Raw genomic sequence first — 20,772 nt, 5'->3', positions numbered from 1 at the left:
GCAGGCCGCCAACTATGTGCAAGATCCTTCACTGCAACAGTGCCAACATGCTCTAGTATATTTAAACCACTCCAAGGTACTAGCATACAAATTACAAGAGGACCTCTCATCACCCTTCATGATCCACTGTATTTCCTCAAAACAGAACTCAATTAGCTTAGAATTTGTGTTCATTTCTATAGAAGGCTGGCAGGATTGACCAGACTAACTACTTATGTATGCGTTTAAGGAAACCGTACTCGGCCATTTGCAACCACAATGTAACAATTATATTCTGGAACCCAAACACACAAGTCCAACTAGAAGACTGACAACTCTCAGAGCCAACACATTAAGTCTATATACCCACATGTCATGCAAATACCTTAGGTGGGGGAGGGAATGGGACCGTGACCTGTGGTGAACCTGAAGTGTGAAGCTTTTGCCACCTTGCAATCCCATCCAGCAGTCCACCATCCTCCACTGTACAAGTAAGTGTGGCTTGCTGTAATACTGGGGATTTGATCACTATTCACTCACTTTCTAGGATTTTGTATGGATGGGAAATACACTTCAACCTTGCAATTATTCACTCCAAGTGCATCGATCAGCTAAAGATCCCCCAGCACCCACAACATTACACTCCCTTCTCAGGTTCAAAGAAGCAATACTGTGGTGCTTTGATGACAAACATGTTGAAATAGAAATCCATCAACAAATCTACTGGCTGGGCCATTCTAACATTGCTGCAACATGTGGATAACTATTTTCCATTGTGCAACATTTTCATGCAAGAATTGTAAAATGGGAAAACGCAGGTTGGTCGCTCCAGTTACCTGTGCTGAGTGCAGATGGATGTAATGGACTCTGGCTACCCAAGACATTCATTCTTGAACTTCGCTTCTGCAAAAATATTTAGAAGAATGTTACTGTTCAAAAATAAAAGTATGAAACACAAGGCCAACTTTTGGAATGCAAAAAACTAGTTTCAGAATTAACGCTTGCAAAGTTGAATCCAGGAGGTCAAGCTGAGCCGAATTGACCCATCTCTGCAAATGATCACAGCACTACCCAAATGCAGCTTTGCCCAATTCCCGAGTTTATGGAAAAGCTAATCGAGTTGTGCCTTTTAGCATTTCTTTTTAGGATTTGGTCAGCTTGGAAGCTATGATCAAATTATCTGATCCCACATGCCTGGTTGCACTTCCAAAAATATTGTATGACGGCTTAATCTTCAATGAAAGAACTACTACCCGAATGCTCCTATACATCCTGTTACAGCAATAGCAGGCTATGAAATTCACACTAGTTTTGTTTGAATATGCTTCACCATCTCTGTAGCAGCACAGCATGCAACAAAGCCATTACATGAGCCCTCAACAATGTGGCTGCTTTTCAGCAGCAACCTTGTTCTAGCAAGCTTGCATGCTAACAATACTAAAGTGTGCAAAGGTTTACATATGTGAGCACACATGTCAGCGAAGACACCACCTTGCTCGAGAAAGAAAGTTTCTTCCACATTTAGTGCATTTAACTGTTGATGGGTGTGGAAGTTCCCTTCTGACTCCAGAACAGCCCCCTGTGGGGACAGGTGACAACTTACGCAGAGGATGTCGGCAGCCCCTCATCTGTCAGTTCAGCTCCCTAAAATAAGGCAACTATTGCAAACATGCTTGGAAATCCAGGATCCTTTACAAAACTGCAGTGGCAGAAACAGACCTTAGGATGATGCACCCTGCTCTGTAGTGCACATTGAAACGGGTAAGAGGGTCTTACATCAGATGTGGGTAGCATTTATTTCCTTGCTTACGGGGTTATCCCATTTTCATTTGCTATGGAACAATCTGGCTTAGTGCCATTTGGTGTGGTCCTTTAGCTCCAGCGCAGCGCAGCGCTTTCAACAAGATCTACCATATGCCAGTAGCTATTGAGGGACCGGAGACCATTCAAATATGCGAGTTTTGGTTTATGCCTTCCAACCTCCCACAGCCAATGAGCTTTTTTTCCACTGTCACAATGCCATAGTCGCAGCAGCCCCCAACCTTACTCCCATCATGCGGACTGAATGATCTACTGCAGCATTTCAGCATAGTTCTATAAAAGGTTATGGCTCCACCTAAACGCTAGGGCCACATTGGTACAGGGATACATTTTAGGTCTTGTTGTGGGAGGGGTTGGAGAACTTGAAGACACTGCTGGAATAAAAGCAGGGATTCAGACCTCTGGTGTGAAAAGGTCGCAGCAGGGCTTACTGAGTACAGCACTTGAACAAGTCTGAAGTTTAAGACCCCACTCAGTATGCCAACCAATATACTAAAGAAGGTGAAGGGACTGCCAACCTCCACCCCCCCCGCTGCCCACCCCCCTAAACCTGCCAACTCGAATACTTGCTGCACACAGAGGACAATCTACTGCCGAGAGCCCATCCCCTCCTGCAAAGTGTTAAAGGAAAGTGGTAGCTGTACTCCAGTGTCAAGGGCAGTGGTGTGAGTGGAGTGAGACCAGGTGGTTTACTTGTTAGGCTGTCCTGTTGCCATTGTATGCTCTACCTTCTATACTGTTCCCATGTGCATCACTGAATCTGCCGGATGGGATCTGCTGCCATTTGTCGCACTGTAATTCTGCTCCCTGGTATCTCAATGGTTTCACGGTCTTGGTGCCAGATTGAATTTGTGTACTACTCTTCTGCTCCGATGCCAAATGCAACTCCCATGGCTGTCACAGATCTTGCAACTTGAACCCAGTTGTTCCCAGGGACCCTACCAGGAACTCCCCTGGGAACCCCCCCAGTCTTCTCACGGGAAGTATTCCCATGCATGTCTATTTGGTGCCCAATGCTGCAAGTGCCTGTATTCCGCTCCCACCCCACCAGGTTTCCCCAATCTCAAAGGAGCCACTGCACATTCTGCCGGCAATAACGGGGCACTGCGGGACATATCCAAAGTACCTTGCCCAAAGGGCACTACTGCAGATGCGCCCACACTGGGCTACTGTTCCATGTCGCCCACCAGACCCTCAACTAACCTACCCCCACACCCATTTACAACCTTCATGCTCAAACAGTAAACGCATGACACCCAAGCCACTCGCACGGCAATTCAATAACCTTCCCAAAAGACATACTCTGCCACTACACCTCTGCAATCAACATTCATATCCCATTCCCTGCAAGCGCACGCTAGCCCCATGGGAATGCACGTCTCTATGGAGACCATGCAAATGCAGAGGGGGCAATACAAACCCCAGGAGAATAACATTTCTTCTCTCCAGGTGAGATTTAGTCTGTCCCTTTGGCATATGCTACCAATTGTTATTGCATTTGAGAGGTCAACAGGCCTTAGTTTGCACTCACCACAGTCAAGTGATAATGGACTCTGATTAAGCAATGGTGTGCTGTGTACCTTGGGAACAGAGAGGAACTTCCTGGGCGGCTACTAGTTTCAAACGTGACATTTTAAGTAGCCATCATGTTTGTCACCTGGCCTCCTCAGCTCATTAAATATGAGCAAGATAGGATTTGAAATACTACCCTGGCTCTCCAGCAGTTAAGCATTCTATCCTCTGCAGCATACCCCCCCCCCCGGATCTCATGCTTGATTCCACGTGAAGCAAAATGAGCATGCTACAGTGACTGAGCAACATTCAACTTGCCAAGCTACCCCACTTGCATTTTGTAAGGCAATTCTCCCCGGTAACAGCGCTATTAAAGCATAGGCAATCATCCCTTTGGAGAAATTAGTAAACATGCATCAGCCTTGGTGTATTCCACCTCCTACTTCAGCAAAAGCACTGATTAAGCTACAACTGCTTGGCGGAACTCACCCTGGTGCATTGTAATCTCCACCGGCAGCAGTCGGTAAAAAGGCTTCCTGAAATGGATGATCAGGAGCATGGCAGCACACAAGCAGATATTCTGGCAGCTTTACTAAGACTACTTTTATACACAGCTAGCCTAGCCTGCAAATGTCCAAATTGAGTTTTGACATTTTTGGGAGAATAAAAAATTGTTTCTGGGAGCACTAGGACTTCGAATCCCAACATTAGAGAGAAGTTACTCTCCTGTGCAAGTATTGCCCTCCGAGGACTTATTCCCCAAGATGTAACACTAGTTTACTCTTATTGTGGTCCACCATCCAATCACTCCGCAGACGGCAGAAAACGCAGACTTTTTTAAAACCACCTTAACACCACATACATATGCGGGGTGAGATCCCCCACTGCCCTCCATACTATATCCCATAACTATATATATACATATATATACCTATATATATATACATACACATACATACATACATACATATATAGTGTAAGCGCGTCAAAAAAATGGAGGGCGACATATTAGCCCATTACCTTGTGGGTGTTAAGGAGGCAAGATGTGACCAATGGTGCTGTAGTTACTAAGGTGAACAACATTTACATGGTCCTATATTTCATTCCCATACTAGTGGGAGATGTTCAAAGCTGTACACAACTGTTAAAAATTAAGTGAAGTTTAGGACGCAAATAGGACCTTTCAAGATTACATCGATTGAATGCTGCTTATAGAGGGATGTAGATTTTACCAAGTGACTGCCCAGCAGATATAAACTGGAGCATAACTGGGAAAGGCAAAAAAAAGCATCTTTAGCACATGCCAAGTGAGCCAGAGACCTTTAAGACGTGATTTATTTTAACATTTGAATAAAAAACCCAGCTAGCAAAGTAAGGCTTACAAACCTTGCTGTCTGGGTGAATATTCACATAAAGAAGGTGTGTGGAATAGTTAAGCCCTGCTCCACAAGTTCGTTGTCAGGGACAAAAAGATTTCATAAACATTGTCCCCGAGCGAGTAGACCATAGGTAGAGTCTATTTGACTTTGAAAATATGCTACCAATGTGTGTTGCTGACTCGGCTGCATGGCTCAAGAAACTGCTGGGTGAATTGGAGTTGGGGAATTCTATTGCCACAGTGGGTGAAATGGTCCAAGTTTCCCACCTTTCAAATTAGAATCAGTCTCATTTAGCGTTGAAACGCAGGTCCACCTGCAGTTGCCAATTAAAATGTATAGGACTGAAATCCAAAGTTGGACAACCACAGCATGAAAAGGCCCGATTCTGGACTAAGCATGGGTGTAAAGTTCCTGCCAATGTAAAGGACGTTCAGAGGGGCATTTTTAAACGTGGGAGAAATGGATTTAGCGCAGTGTGCAAATGAGCAAAGACGAATGTAGGTTTTGTTCCACAGTGACAAAAACCTAGACAAGGGGTCTAGACTTGAAAGCTTATTGGAAACAAGCAGATCTTCCGGTAGCAATAATACATTTTAAGTCACTCACCGTAGTGACTAACATACTCCTAGTCCTTAGTACACTTTCCTCCATACTGCATGGGCCTCCCTTCAAAGGGACACTAGACTGAACCCTTTTCACCAGAAAATAATCTTCCCCTTTAAATTTAGAGGCGTGCAGAGGTGCGGCCCTCGGAGCATGTGCTGCCCTGACTCCGCCCTCCGGCACCACACCTCAGTCCACATACACATGTCGACAATGGACTAACATTGCCTAATGACACCAGTTTTATTAGGGGGGGTGGTGGGATGTATGGAGGAAAGGGGACTAAGGATTAAGAGTATTTTAGTCCCTACGGTGAGCAACTTATAATTACTCTTACGTCCCGTCCCCTTTCCGCCACACTGCATGGGCGATTACAACTGAGTGTAGCCCCTGGGTGGAGAGGAGATCCTCCTTAAGCAAACAGGTTTCTAAGAACCGCCTGTCCAAAAACCGCATCTGATCTAGAGCCGGCATCCAAACAGTAGTGCTTGCAGAAAGCCGAAGGTGTGGCCCATGTGGCCGCTCTGCTTATGACTAGCCAGGGGACAAGCCGCTGGAATGCGATGGCCATTGCCTTGGCTCTGACCGCAGGGGCGTGCAAGTTGGCTGGCAGTGGCCTATGCTGTCCATCGTAAGCTTCTTTGATAGCCGAGACCATCCAATGGGCTATGGAGTCATCGGGGAGCCCGATACCCCGGTCTTGCTCAGACCAAGGTGACAAAGTGCGTCTGACTTGCGGAATCCATTGGTCCTGTCCAAGTAGAATTTCAGGGCACGCCTGATGTCTAGGCAGTGCAGAATTCTCTGCCTTGTCTTTGGGCTACGCAAAAAACATAGGCAGCACTATTTCTTCATTAAGATGGAACGCGGAAGGCACCTTAGGCAGGAATGCTGGGTGTGTCCGCAGGACTACTTTATCCCTGTGAAACGTATAGGGCTCTGAGGCGACTAGCGCCTGAATTTCACCGACTCTACGAGCCGAGGTGAGGCCAACTAGCAAGGCCTTCTTAATGGTGACCAGCCAGATGTCCGCAGATACCATTGGTTCAAATGGTCTGTGCACCAGGGCACCCAGAACTATGTTGGTCCCACATGGGGTGTGGCCTTTTGATGGGCAGGTAGAGTCTGGAGAGTCCAGTCAACTGCTTCTTGACAATCGGGTTGGAAGAGGAAAAGACCTCATCCAAATTTTTGTAGGCCCCAATGGCTGCCAAGTACGTGCGGCAAGTGTCAACCTGCACGCCAGCATGGACGAGGTGAGCCGAGAAGGACAGCATGTCATCCAAGGTACATGCAAGGGGGTTGATAGCTTTAGAGTCTGCCCAGTGGCAGAACCTGGTCCACTTGCTCTTCTACTGGGCTATGATAGATTTGCTCCTGGCACCCTGTATGCTCTCTAGATTAGCCTGGGAAAGGTTGAGGTGACCGAGCGTGACCTGCTCAGGAACCATGCTGTGATGGCTAGTTTCTGTGGAGCGGGATGGATGACCCCACCCCCTCCCGCCCCATTCCCCCTGCTGCACCAGATGATGTGCTGGGCCCAGTGGAAGGCAAATGGGTGGCTTCTCCAAGAACCATGGCCTGGCTGGCCACCACGGGGCTATTACGATGATGCCGAGGTGGCCAGACTCCTTGATCTTGCACATCACCCTGTGTATCAGTGGTGGGCGGGAAGGCATATGCTGTCATTCTGTCCCACCGAATCTGGAATGCATTGCTCAGGGAATCCGGGCCCTGACCCTGCCATGGGCAGACAGTTGGCATTTTCTGTTGTCCCAGGAGGCAATGAGGTTCACCTGGGGGTGTCCCCATCTGCTGAAGATCTCCCGCAGTACTAGGTCGTTCAACTGCCAGTTGTAGTTGTCTGCTCCCAGTCTGCGAAGCCTGTATGCCTCCAGGTTGGATTCCCCTGGCAGGCAGACAGCCGAAGGTAGATTTTGCTCTCCAGGGCCCATTCCGACATGCTGACCGCCGGTCTGCACAATGGAGGGGATCCGGTATCTCCCTGCCTGTTGTCATAGAACAAGCTGGTCAAGTTGTCTGAAGGAGGACGATCTTGCCCTCGATAACCAGCAGGAAGGCTCCAAGCGCCAGCCAAATGGCCTTCAGTTACAGCCAATTGATGTACTTCTGCCGGGTCCAGGTGCCATGGAGGCAATGGTTGTCCAGGGTGCCCCATCCCTCGAGAGAGGAGTCCATAGTAATGGTGACCTGTGCGGTGGGTTTCCTGAAAGGCTTGCCTGTCCACAGGTTGCAGTCCCCGGACCACCACGTGAGGTCCAGGTGAAGAGACAGGAGTTTTGATCATTGATCATCTCGGACTGAGAGCCCCGCTCCTGGTTCCAAGATGCTGCAAAGTGCAGATGCATCATCCAGAGTCTCGTGTGGGGGACGGCCAATAGGAGCGCTGCCATGAGCCCCTGTAGGTGTTGGTATCACCAGGGCAATGTCCCTTCTCTGCTGAGGAAGTGCACTGTGGCCTTCTTGATAGCCGTGATCTAGTCCTCTAAAGGGAAAACTTTCTCAGAGCATGTGTCCCAGATGAGCACCAAGTTCGGCGTAGGGTGCAGCTGCAATTATTTGAGGTTGAGCGAAAAATCTAGCTCATGTAGTGTGTTCATGAGATCATGGGAAGTGTGGTGCACCGCTTCCGGAGATGTCGCCCTGACGAGCCAGTCGTCGAGGTACGGGTAGATGTGCTGGCCCTGGGACCTGAGGAGGGCCGCCACAGTATTCATAAGCCTGGTAAGGACCCTGGGGGCTGAGTTGCGGCTGAAAGGAAGCACCTTGTATTGGAAATGGAAGCCCATGATCCTGAATCGGAGAAAAGAACAATGAAGCTGCCAGTTTGGGACGTGCAAGTACGCGTCCTTCAGATCCAGGGAGCATAACCAGTCTCACTCACACAATGCCATCTTGGATTTTTGTAGAGGTAGGGAGAGGTTGAGGGAGGAAAGGTCCAGCACAACTCTCAGGCCCGCCTGGTTCTTTCTCTGACTGGCGAAAATCCTGGAGTAAAAGCCCAAGCTTCGCTGGGAGGCTGGGACTTTCTCCACTGCCTGGCTCTTGACGAGTGACCACATCTCTGCCAAAAGAGTTGGTCCCAACCTGTGGGAGGGGAAGAGGGAGGAGAGGCTGGTATAGGTAGGTGGTACCCCATGGATACTACAAAGAGGATCCAGGGATCCATGTAATTCTGGCACCAGAAATGTGCATGGAGAGCAAGCCTGCCCCCCCACTGGAGACATGTGGACCCAGAGGGGAATGTCATGCCTTCTTTCCCTCTGAGGCTGTTGGGGAGGAGGCCGACTGGGAAAAGACCCTAGTCCCTGCTCCCACTTTGTTGCCTGCACCGATGTTGGGTCAGCGAATGGTCCGGCTGCTTGGACCTCCGCTCTTGGAAACCGCGTAACCCTCCGTATGTACACCCCTTGTCCGAGCGCTGCTGTGACTGGGTGTACGTTTTGGGCATGGTCTTTGTAAGGATGGATAAAGGCTTGGCTGTTTGTGAGCCGTTTTTTTCTTTTTATCCAACTCCTCATCCGTGGTGGAGTGGAAGAGGTCACCACCCTCCTACGGGAGGTCTAAGATGCACTCCTGGACATCCGGTTTAAACTTAGTAGCATGGAGCCGGGCCATTCTTCTCATGTCCGTGGCAAGGCAGATGGCCTGGCCAGAGGTGTCAATGTGGGCCACAGTGGACTCCATGTCGTCTTGTGCCACCATCCTGGCCTCTGACAGTCCCGACTTGAAACACTAGTGGCTCTGCGCCGAAGCTCTGGGAGGAAATCTGCAATTTCCCGCCACAGCCTCTGGTTAACGGCTGCTGGCATGGCATCCGCGTTGGCTTGACGAAGATGCAGGGCTCGTTGGAATACAGCTTCTTGCTGTACGCCTCCAAGATCTTCTCCTTGCCTAGCAGTGTCTCAGACTAGGATGACTGAGGCTTGGAGTATACTGATGTTGCAGCAATCACCAAAGAGTGTGGCTGAGAATGGGTCAACAACAAGAGTATCACCCTCCATTTGCCTGTACTTCGCATCCAGGCATTGACCAGCTGGACCGGGTGGGGCTTGAGCCAGGCCTTTTTAAAGGAGACCACGTCCTTCTGCATCGGGATCCCCGTTCTTGCTGCAGGACGTAGCGTTATGACTTCAGTGAGGACCCCCTCTGCTGGCTGCTCAACCTCAGGTTGAGCAAGGTCCATCTACTCTGCCAGCCCTGTAAGACGTTTGTGGAAGGCCTTGGTTGACAGTGTATCAGGGTCCTCTTCCTCATCCGTCCACCTGCAGGTCCGGCACCGGCTGAGGAGTTTTGGGAGCCGTAGTCTGGGGTGTGGGGGTCGGAGGCTGCGGGGAGGCTCTACGTAACCACCTGCACCATCGGTTGGGGTGCCAGAGCGGGCGGCAGATGCTGCACAGGCACGCCTGTACCAGGGCCTGCAGCACCTGAGCCACTGGCGGGAGCACGTCCCTGATGGCGTCCCTGATGAGGACCCCCATCCGAGGAGATTTCATGAGCCTGAGGAATCTTTCAAAAAACCTATACTCGCAGGCCAGATGGGTGCTAGGCGATATTGATGGGTAGCGGGCGGCTGCTGGAGCCGTTGCATGACCTACCCATACGGACGCAGCGGAAACCTTCCCTGCGCAAGCGAAGGATAGGCTGTAGGCCACGTACCTGGTTGGCACCAGTCCCACCTAGACACTTGTTCCTCCACCTGCTCCCTTCCTTGGTGCGGTATCTGGCGTGTGTCCCTCATGTCTGGCATGGCGGCCATCTTGTCAAGCTGCCTTCCATGTGCCTGCGTCGTGCTGCTTGGCTCACTGGGCCCAGCCTCGTCCAGGACTCTTGAGTGTGGATCATGAGGCCTAACCTGTTCCTCAGGCCAAGGCCTGGTAGGCGTTTCGCCCTCGGTGGATCTGCCGGTATTACTGCGTATAGGTGCCCCCTCGGACATGTTGCCAGTAATAGGGCATGGACCCTCGGGTGAAGACCTGGTAAAAGAACCTTGCGGTCCCTCAGCACCGTCACCGGGAGGATCCACTGACCCCCTGAATTAGCCTCGGTACTCGTGCTGGTATGAGCACCAGAGCAGTCACTCCTGCATGGGCGAGATCTTGGGAAGGAGTCTCCCTTGCAGGGTGCGCAGGGTAAAGTGTGGCCCTACCTTGGGCTTGGATCGATGATAAACTAAGTCCTTCAGGTCCTCTGTAGGCGACCTCTGGGAGAGCTCCCTCCACCTGGCTAGTCTGTTCAGAAACTGAGGAGAGCGCGTCGCATGCGGTACAAGCTTGCCAGCCGTGGTCTGAGCCAAGGCAACATAGGCAAAGAGCGTGGGGGTCTGAAGCTTAAAGAGCCAGTCGCAGGATGGACACCTGCTGAAACCTGTAGAAGTCAGCATGCGCCGAGGAGGAGCGCGACGCCCGAGGACAGAGTACCTGAATGATAAAAAGACAAAACAAGTATCTTTGCGTGGAATTACATGGTAAACCAAACCAAGGAGCACTGGTGAATTCGGCCCATTCGTCAACACAAAAGGGGACTGGGGTGTGGCGCCAGAGCCAAGCAGCGCATGCTCCCAGGGCCGCACACCTCGAAATTTAAAGGGGGAAGAAGGTTTTTTTCTGGTGTAGAAGGGTCCGTCTCCCGTCCCTTGCAAGGGACGCCCATGCAGTAGGGAGGAAAGGGGACGGGGCGTAAGTACGCTTGTGAATGTGCTGCAGTTTGCTTGGAGAATTCATGCACCATCGCAGTTGTACAAGTAATTGTACATCTAAAGCAGTGGACTGTTAATGTAAAGCTTCTTTCATCTTTGTGCATACCCAATCCTTACAATTTTGAACTGCTAGACCAGAGTAAAGCGTGCTCAGTTGTAGCACTACGGATCAAACCTGCCAACCAGACCCTCAAGCTCAAAGCGCTTCTTCCTCGCTCCCCCCACATCCACTAAAGTGAAGTGATCATGAAAACACCCAATATGCTCCAACAGGTGACAATGCTAGAATGTGATCTGGGAAGCTATTTTACTAATTTGGGCAAAATTAATGCATTGTCGCCGCTTTCCTCAGCTAAGCTTAAGCTCTTTATTTTGCTGTCCATGTCATTTATACATGTATAATGCCTATGGTGAACCCCAATTTATTTGTAAGCATTAAACCACACATTGATGGACCAAACTTTAATTGCAGGTGAACATGCTTTGTTGCAATTAGCATACATTCGTCTGCATAATGTTAAGCGGCTTCACTTCAACACTACAGCTAAGTCAATGCCTAGTCTGGGATGCTGAGGGAAACCCTTGATATATTTTTAGGTCCAGTTCATGTACTCTGGATGACAACCCTTATATAACACCCCTCTCTTAGAATCCCCCTGACCCCACTGAGCCAAGAAGTAGGTCTGTTTTGCAAATTTAAAAGGTTTATTTGAAAAATTAAATATATATATATATATATCACTTATAATAAAATAATATCGGATAGTACACAGACATATGATGTGGATCCACAATGGGTAATGTTACAGTGGTACACTTGATTACTTAGGAGTAGTATAGAGGATGAGGTAGCTGAAATGCATTATGGTTTCAAGGAAATGCAAAGTGGAATAAATGCAGTACAGAAAATAAACTGATATGGTTTCACAAGAGATATGTTCACTTTTCCCCTGGTGGCAATTCACCCCCCCTATATGCAATGCAAGGAGATGGAAGTAACACACACAGTCTTCAGGAATACAATCAAATACAATACGGAATTCAGTTCCCCCCAGCAAGCTTAGAGGAAACAGGTAGAAGTTTGAAACACAGGCCCAAAATGCTTTTAAATGTGATGGCAATGGATGGGAAAATGTGCTAACTGATTTTAATTCCCTCTAGAGATTCAGGGTGAGTGAGAGATGCTTGTTGGTATTAGTTCAGGCTCACTTTAGCAATGCTCTATGAGTTATTACCAGGTTGCAAACGGATTTTAACAAAGGAAAGAATGGAGCTGCTATTTTGACAAGTGGAGAAATTGAGCCAAATTGCAAATCGCGGTAAATTTTGCGAGTGCGTAAATCAGATCTATGTTCGTTGGAAAGCCTAGAATCACAGCTTTAAAATGAAAGTTCCTAGCCCAAACGGTTCCGGAGATACAGACGATTTAATAAAGGTAGATTTTCGGATTTAAAGTAAAACTCAAAATGACAGGCGACAGTTGTGCAGCTTTAAAAATGACAGATGACACGATTTCTAGGAGGCAGTTCTACTTAGTTAAAATAATCGAATTCAAGCTATTTTAACCTAAGAGATTGGTTCTGCACAGTTCTGCTAGGTACTCGCAATATAAATTTGAACTGGGCCTCGTCACGGATCTGGTCAACACGTCCGGCGGCGGTTCTGTCTGCTCGGCGGGTCAATCAGGCACTGATTCTGCTCACAGCGATCCGGATCTCTGGTTCTGCTCAGAGCGGTCTGGGTCAGCTCTGCTGGTCTAGCCTCTCTGGATACAGCGGCCTCTGGTTCTGGATACTGCTCTGCTTTCCGGTCCGGACAAAAGTGGATTCTGGATGTAACACTGCTTTCTGGGTACTGGCAAAGGTTCTTGGCAAAGAATTCAGACAGCTCGCCCGGCTGTGGAATAGTTTGCAGATGGTTTTAAGGATGCTGAGGCCTGCTGAGAAGAGTTCAGTTTGTGGGTTTAGGCCCTTGCTTTAAGTTCTGAAGTAAAGTTCTGGTCTTTGGAGATTGATGGATGTGAAGTCTGGAGTCTCCCGGCAGAGGGTCCAGCAGAAAATGGAATTGAATCTCTCTACCTGTCCCAGCAGTCTTTTTATGTGCTTTGAAAATGGGTGTGTGCCTGGGCCTAGCTAAGCCTGCCCCTCTCTACTTGTCATTGGCCCAATTCTCCCCTCTCCCATGATTAGGGGAAGGAAATGGATTGTCATCATGATGAGGTCTGTTTATGGGTCAGAGGATCCTCCCCTGGTCAATTTGCCCACAAATCTATATTTGATTCAAATACATATTTCCCAGATACACAATTTGTTGAAATTACATGTACACATATATTCCTTATGGTCCATGCTTGTCCGCCTCTGATCTTCCTGGGGGCTTGCATTCAAAAATGACATTTTGCGCTTTTTGACTGGTTTACCATTATCGGACATTTACCAAAAATTACACACATGTGCGCAAGGAGTATGGACATTAATTGATGAAGTGTCAGATTTTTAACATGCAGACATTTGGAGTGAGACCCTATTTTCCGCTAGCAACCCCCCAGAGTACACCTATGTAAAACTATATTCTGAGTACACCACAGGGTCCTAACGCCTCTTAAAACGTGCACAGAAAAATCACAATAATGATATTACTTATATAATTTTGACCAGTCCGCACTATGAGTTATCTTTTTAACTTATGCCCTGGTCAAAAAGGGGTGTGGCTTCCCACATCACACGGTGGAAGAACTGGTTTATCCACTTCCCCCAAGCTCAGCTGGCTCTCACAGGCACTTCTCCTCCCACTTCTCCCAAGAGGAAGCCACTTTACGGCCCCCCCCCCAATATAACATTTGCCTGAGTCCATTGTTCAGTTTCCTACAGTTGCCCCTCCCCTAATCTAATCAGAGAGGTGTCAACTCCTTTTGGTGGGGAAGCAGGATGCAGCTAGGCCTGGGAAGAGTGGCTGAGCAGGTTTCTCCTGTCGGGGGTAGTTGTCAGGCAGAATTCAGCTAAATGTCACTTTAGATCCCAGTTTAAATCAAACTTACACTTTTTACATATAAATTAAATAATTACTTCCTTCAAGTCATTTCAGAATATAGTTTTACATTGTATCCACCTCTTAGCAAGTCTTTCCTTAGCCTGGTTTCGGTTCATTTGTTCAGTTTTACACAAAAGTCTGGTGGTTTTAAAACGCCGGTTTTCTGATAGTGGTGAGTACCGGTATTGCAACCATTTTTGGGATTAAGAAAATGAATTCCCCACAGTTCGGAGTTGCTTTTTGGCAATCAGCATTGCCATTCCCAATGGTTTCAGGCTGCTGTGTGTGTAGCCCAATGGTGGTTTTAGGCAGTGCCCTCCTGTGCTCACAACATAGGCAAAAATGGGTGGCAGCCTATTCTTCATGTTTTCCCTGTGCACTCTGTGGAGTTCTGGCCATCATGATGTTTTCCGTGCCAGTACTGCATCCATTTTTTAGTTGTCTTGAATTTGACAGATTTTTGCTATTGTTCTGATAGGCATCCTGACATTAGAGTGGTTATGTGGAACCCCCCCACAAGAAGGTTGAATCTTTAGAGTGGTCTTGTGCCAACTGCGCAGTTCTCCTGGATTCTGGCGTGAATGTGGGCGGCGATAGCTCAGCCCCACATCCACCCAGTCTATTGATTTAGTTTGTTCTGGGATAGAATAATGGGTGGCGACAGCTCATCCCCACATCTACCCAGTCTAAGGATTCCACATGGGTCAAAACCCTTGACAATAATAGGCACAAGGCTATTTTATATTTCATAACCGCCAGTCATAATGAATATAAATTTAGGCCAGGGAGTGGCAAGTAGATTTTTTTTATAATGCAGGACAAGTAGATTTGATTAACATCTTGTCCTTTGGACAGGTAGATTTAAAAAATATTCCACAACCCTGTGAAAGTTTATGAAGTCTTTTCCTTGTCCATGTAAGAGGAAACTACACCGAATTCAAAACGCAGCAGCAATACTACTCAGTCAGCAAGAGAGTCCATCACCCAAACCCTAAAACCGCATTGTTACCAGTCAAGAAACCTATCTGGGATCCAAGTCCAAGGGGGGGGGAATTCATACAAGAAAAAGTCTCCTTCTACAAACAAGTATGCCCATTAAGGTCCAGGAACGGCACTTGGCCTGAAACAATATGCAAAACAAGAATTTGGGGGCATTAGCATTCTGCCCCATAGCAGTGCAACTTTGGAAGTCACTCCCAAGGAAATATGAACAAAAATTCACCTAAAATTCAGGAAACTTAAAATCATGTCTTCAACAGAGCTAAAGAAAGAGCACCAAAGATAAAAACCCCAATGCAACAATAAGAATCTATGAAACCAACCCAAGTGCAACAGAAGATCAAGACTAACCCAATGGATCAAACCGAAGAACAGAAAAATAGACAACCCTACTAAAAAAGGTACACTCTGCATGCTGTAGAGACCCCAGAAACTCTTCATTGGCGGATTTAGTGAAATACATTTAATCTACCAGTATTGATAGGTTTAATATGACTACATTACACGTAGAATCTCTCATGTGGTAGTTTCTACCAGGGATATGAGATTTATTGTTTGCACCTGCTCATCCATTTCGTTTTCAACTAAAGAGAACATTAAGTGTAGCCCTTTCCGTAGAAGCCATGTAGCATGCTACGATGCTCACAAATGGACCAGCAGCAGTCATCAAGCCATATCAAGGTACCCCCCCTCGCCCCTAGTCGGACACTATCCTTTAGCAGGGGAGAAAAAAAATGTGCAGCAGCCATCATGAAACATGCTTCATACACTATGTTGCAGCACCAACATTCTCCAATTACTCAGCCGGTCTGCTGTGGAAGCAGAAACCACACTTATCACTAGCTTCTGCACAAATTGCATGAGCCCACACCAAAGAAAAACGCCCTGGACTTAATTTTGTTAGGAACTGGCTGGCTCCCCCAACTTCCTCCATGTTCAGCATTATAAATAAAGAAAACAGTTTCCCATTTAAATAAAAGTATTGAAATGGGAAACTAAGGTTAGGTCTTTGAGCCGTGTGGGATGTTTTTACCCATGCATCCGAGCCCTACCTCAAAAAACTGTGCAGTACTGACATGGAAAACATCATGATGGCCAGAGCTTCCCAGAAAATGCACAGGGAAATGCATGAAGAATAGGCTGCCACTCATTTTGCCGATGTTATGGGCACAGAAGGGCACTGCCTAAAACCACCATTGGACTACCCACACAGTAGTCCAAAACCATTGGGAATGGCAATGCTGATTGCCAAAAGCAACCTAGAATTGTGGGGAACTCATTTTCTTAAATCCCAAAAAGGGGTGCAGTACCAGTACTCACCACTATCAGAAAGCCGGCGATTTAAAACAGCACCAGATTTTTTTTATATGTGTAAAACTGAATAGATGAACCCAAAGCATGCCAAAGAAAGACTTACTGAGAGGTGGATCCAATGTAAAGTTATATTCTGAAGTGACTTGAAGGTTTATAACAAGACTGGCTGAGCTGTGGATTTCAGCAGTTTAAGTAAATTTGGACTGAAAGACACTACAAATCTAAATGTTTAAAAGAAATGAGTGACCTACTTTTGAGTGTCACATAGGTTGCAATTGTTTAAATGTCATAGTTTTAAACTTAGAATCAGCATTCTAGCTGCATATGTAAAAATGGTTCATTTTATTTGAATGCAGAAAACTGGGGAACAAAAGTGACATTAGCTGGGGCCTGGCTTAAGGAACTGAATTCTGCCCACCAGCTACCCCCGACAGGAGTTGAGACTTGCACAACAGCTGTGTTCCCAGGCCTAGCTGGCCTTTTGCTGCTCCCACCAAAAGGGATATGACATATTGAATTACCTGGGCTCTGCTGGAAATTGAACAAAGCCCTGTCCTGACTCAGGCAAATGTTTTATTATGGGGGCCATAAAAAGTGGCTTCCTCCTGGAAGTAAAGGGGAGGAGCACTGCCTGTGAGAGCAAGCTGGCTTGGCAGAACTGGAAAAACCAGAAATTCAACCTTGTGCTGGGGGGAAACCACACCCCTGTAGCCAGAATATGGTTTTAGAAAAAGATGAATAACTCATAGTACGGACTTGTGAAAATTATTTAAATGATACCATAATTCTTGTGATTTTTCTGCCCACATTTTAAGAGGTTTTTAGAACCGGTGGCATGATCTGGGGGCAAGCTAGCAGTTAAGAGGGTATTACTTAAAATGTATGCATGTTAAAAATCTGACACTTCATCAATTAATGTCCATACTCCTTGCGCACATGTGTGTAAATTTGGGGTAATGTCCGATAGTACGAAATCAGTTAAAAAGTGCAAATGTCGCCATTTCTGAATGCAAGCTCCCAGGAAGAGCAGATTTGGACAGGGTATTCCTCCTGTGATATGTGAAGGGTGCATGTAATTTTAAACAAATGTGTACCTGTGCAAATATGTCTTTTGGGTCAAAATATAGATTGTGTGTAATTTGACAGGGGTGGGTTCTCTGTACCATAAACAGACCTCATCATGATGACACTTCATTTCATTCCCCCAATCAAGGGGAAGCGGATGAAGTGGCCAATGACAAGTGGAGAGGGGTAGGGCCTAGGAAGCTAGCCTTTCCACCCATTTTCAAAACACATAAAAGCAGACAGTCAGGACAGATAGGGACCTTCAAATCCATTTGCTGCGGGACGCTCTGCCGGGAAAATCCATACTTCAAATCCATCAATCTCCAGAGAAAGCTGTGCAGAAAAACCCAGAGAGAGCAGTATCCAAGACCCAGAGAGACCAGAGAGCTGACCCAGATCACTGTGAAGTGCAGAGACCAGACCAGAGTCCAGTCTAAAACCTGACCAGATCCGTGGCGAGGCCCATTTAATTCAAGAATATAGTGTGAGTACCTAGCAAGACTGTGCAGAACCAATCTTCTAGTTAAAATAATATAATTCAATCTATTTTAATCTAAGTAGAACTGCCTCCTGTCACCTGTCATTTGCAAAGCTGTCACCTGTCATTTCTAGTTGCTGTCATTTGTCACTTTGAATTTTAACATTCCAAATCCGAATAACTACCTTTATTTAATCGCTCATATCACCGTGACCGTTTGTCCTAGAGACTTGCAGTAACTTTCCTCTGAAAGCTGGGAATTGTGGCTTTTCTACGAACCTAGAACCGCATTCCTACCCTCGATACTTTTGCCGCAATCGCGAAAAACGCACTCGCGAATTTGCCGCGATTTGCAAATTTCTCAACGTGTGAAAACAGCAGTTTTCTTGCTTTCAGTTGCCAAAAATTCGTTTAACCTGCTAGTTACTCCTAGATCCTTGCTAAAGTGAGCCTGGACTAATATTAACTTGATACCACTCACCCTGAACCTCTAGAGGGAATTAAAAGCATTTTAGCATATTTTTCACTTCATTGCCAGCACATATAAAAGCATTTTGGGCCTGTGTTTCCAACTTCTGTAGTCTAAGCTTGCTGGGGTGAACTGAATTACATTTGATTGCATTTCTGAGAACTGTGTACTTTCCTTCCATTTCCTTGCATTGCATAAAGGGGGGAGGGGTTTGCCAGAGAAAAGTGATTACATTGTTTTGTTGAAATCATATTGAGTATTTTCTGTATTGCATTTTCATTCAACATTACATCCATCGGAACTTATATAAAGTATTCTCTACCACCTTATTCTTCTGTTCCTATTCACAAGTGTGCTAGTGCCAGATTCTCCGTTGTTAATCCTCATCATATCAGATTCAGTGTGATATTCAATTATTAAATTATTATAAAGTGTGATATATATATCTATTGTTTAAATTATCAAATAAACCTTTTAAACTTGCAAAACAGAACTACTTCTTGGCTCAGTGGGGTCAGGGGGATTCCAAGAGAGGGGTGTTATATTGGGGTAGTCATCCAGAACGCATGAACTGGACATAAAGATATATCAATAAGGGTTTTCATTCAGTATTCTAGACTAGGTGTTGACTTAGCTGTAGTGTTGAATTGAATCCTCTTACAAATTGGGGGCTCGTGCCGGACGTTTGGATTAGATCTATCACTTGTGCAGATTAATACAGCGTGCCAGCTGACCAGATACACATATCCGGTCGGATCACACGCTGTGTTACGCTGTAAAGCACTCCTCAAAGGAACGCTCTAAGGAAAAGGTCTGTTTTGCAAAAAAAAAAAAAATACAAACTTCTGTAAGTCAGGACAGAGACCAATCTCTAGAATGACGACCTTAGTAGACATGAAAATAGCCAGAGAGCACTTCTTACATAAGTTATTTGTGAGAGGTGAGTGGACTCATCAGGACCAGACGGTCTGGTTGCAAGCAATCGCACCCCAGATCACGGAAACAGGGTCAGATATATGGGGAGATCAGGGTCCCCTACATGTGGCCCTGAGTGAACTATATTTGGCCCCGAAGGCTAAGGATGAACAAGACAAGATGGTTAGGATAGCGGCATACCTGTACCTATATATGGGAGACATGCAGGATAAATGTACTGAAAGCCAAGATCTGGCGAATAAGCGACAGATGGCGTTAGAGAAGGTCCAATCTGACCTGGTCTCTTCTGAGCAGAGGCTGCAGGGGAGCCAGGAGTCAGAAAATGAGAGTAGACAGCACATCATTAAAATAAAGAGGAATATGGACATCCTGCAACAGGAAAAGGCTGACCAGGATACCAGATTTCTGGCCTTGCAGAAGGAGTACCAAGAAGGTTTGGACTCCCTACTGCAGAGCCAGAAAAAGCTGGAGCAACAGTTAGACTTCAATAGGGCATGTGCTGAGCAGGTAGTCACCCTGCAAAGCCACCTAGATAGGGAGAAGGCAGAGAGCAATAAACTGATTTTGAAAGACCTGGATACCCAGGCAGAATTTGACCAGGAGCGCCAGAAAGCTGGTGCCTTCCAAAGGCAAAGGGACGACCTGGCGGCACAGATGCAGGCTCTTAGTCAGGAAAGGGATACCTTAGGCCAGGAAGTCTGCCACTTAAAAAGGAAAATGGAAGAAAATCACCTGGCCCTCCAGGGACGGGGTGACCTCCAAAAAGAACACCATAACTTGTTAGAGCACACCAGGAAGGTGGAGGATGCTCTGGCAAGAAAGGAGCAGGCCAATAGGGACACAGCTCAGGCGGTAACCCTCCTGCAGCAAAGACTGGCCCAGTGCTCCAGGACCAATCAGGAAATGCAGAGAGAGAATGAGGCTCTCTGCCAGCACAATGATAGGCTCCAACAACAGGTAGTGATGCAGGAGAGACTGATAGAGTCTAGTAAGGCCTTAACTGAGGAAATGAAGGCGCAGGCTCTTGCATTGCAACAGGGAGCAGGGGCGGATAGAGATGAGGTTCGCTGGGAAAGAGAAACTCATGAGCATAACCCCAGGAGCCCTAGTACCAGAGGCCTTTATCTCTCGCAGTCCCTGGACTCTGCCACCCCCACGTCCCCTGGCGCACGTGAGCACAGGGCCACAGGGATGGCAGATTACTATCCAGCCAGAAGCATGGGGCTCATAGGCCAGTACCACCCAGGAATGGAGGGGCGGGCATCCGGGTATGGGCACCCAAGCACAGTGCAATTTAGTGGGGAACCCCAGGAGAGTAGGCCCATTAAGGGCATCCTGAAAACCTCTGCCCAGTTAGGTCAGTGGGGGGGGTACCCATCAAATCCTGGCAGCAAAGAGGAATCTGAAGACTCCTCTGAACGCTACAGGACACAGGAGACCAGGTCCCCACATTCTGCCAGCCATTCCC

The 20,772-nt window shown here is 47.1% G+C and overlaps 1 protein-coding gene across 5 annotated transcripts in view; it reads right to left on the bottom strand.

Moving 5' to 3' along the window:
- GRB10 (growth factor receptor bound protein 10) overlaps nucleotides 1–20,772 on the bottom strand; it is an 848,605-nt gene that overhangs the window by 32,552 nt on the left and 795,281 nt on the right. For all 5 annotated transcript variants that reach the window (XM_069613407.1, XM_069613409.1, XM_069613406.1 and 2 more), the window contains one exon: nucleotides 816–882. In XM_069613407.1, the coding sequence (XP_069469508.1) occupies nucleotides 816–882 (67 nt within the window). The remainder of the gene's footprint in view (nucleotides 1–815; nucleotides 883–20,772) is intronic.

Source organism: Ambystoma mexicanum, chromosome 5p, assembly GCF_040938575.1.
Source record: "Ambystoma mexicanum isolate Mex_15411 chromosome 5p, UKY_AmexF1_1, whole genome shotgun sequence".
Taxonomy (NCBI): Eukaryota; Metazoa; Chordata; class Amphibia; order Caudata; family Ambystomatidae; genus Ambystoma; species Ambystoma mexicanum.
This window is presented reverse-complemented; position numbering and strand designations above follow the sequence as displayed.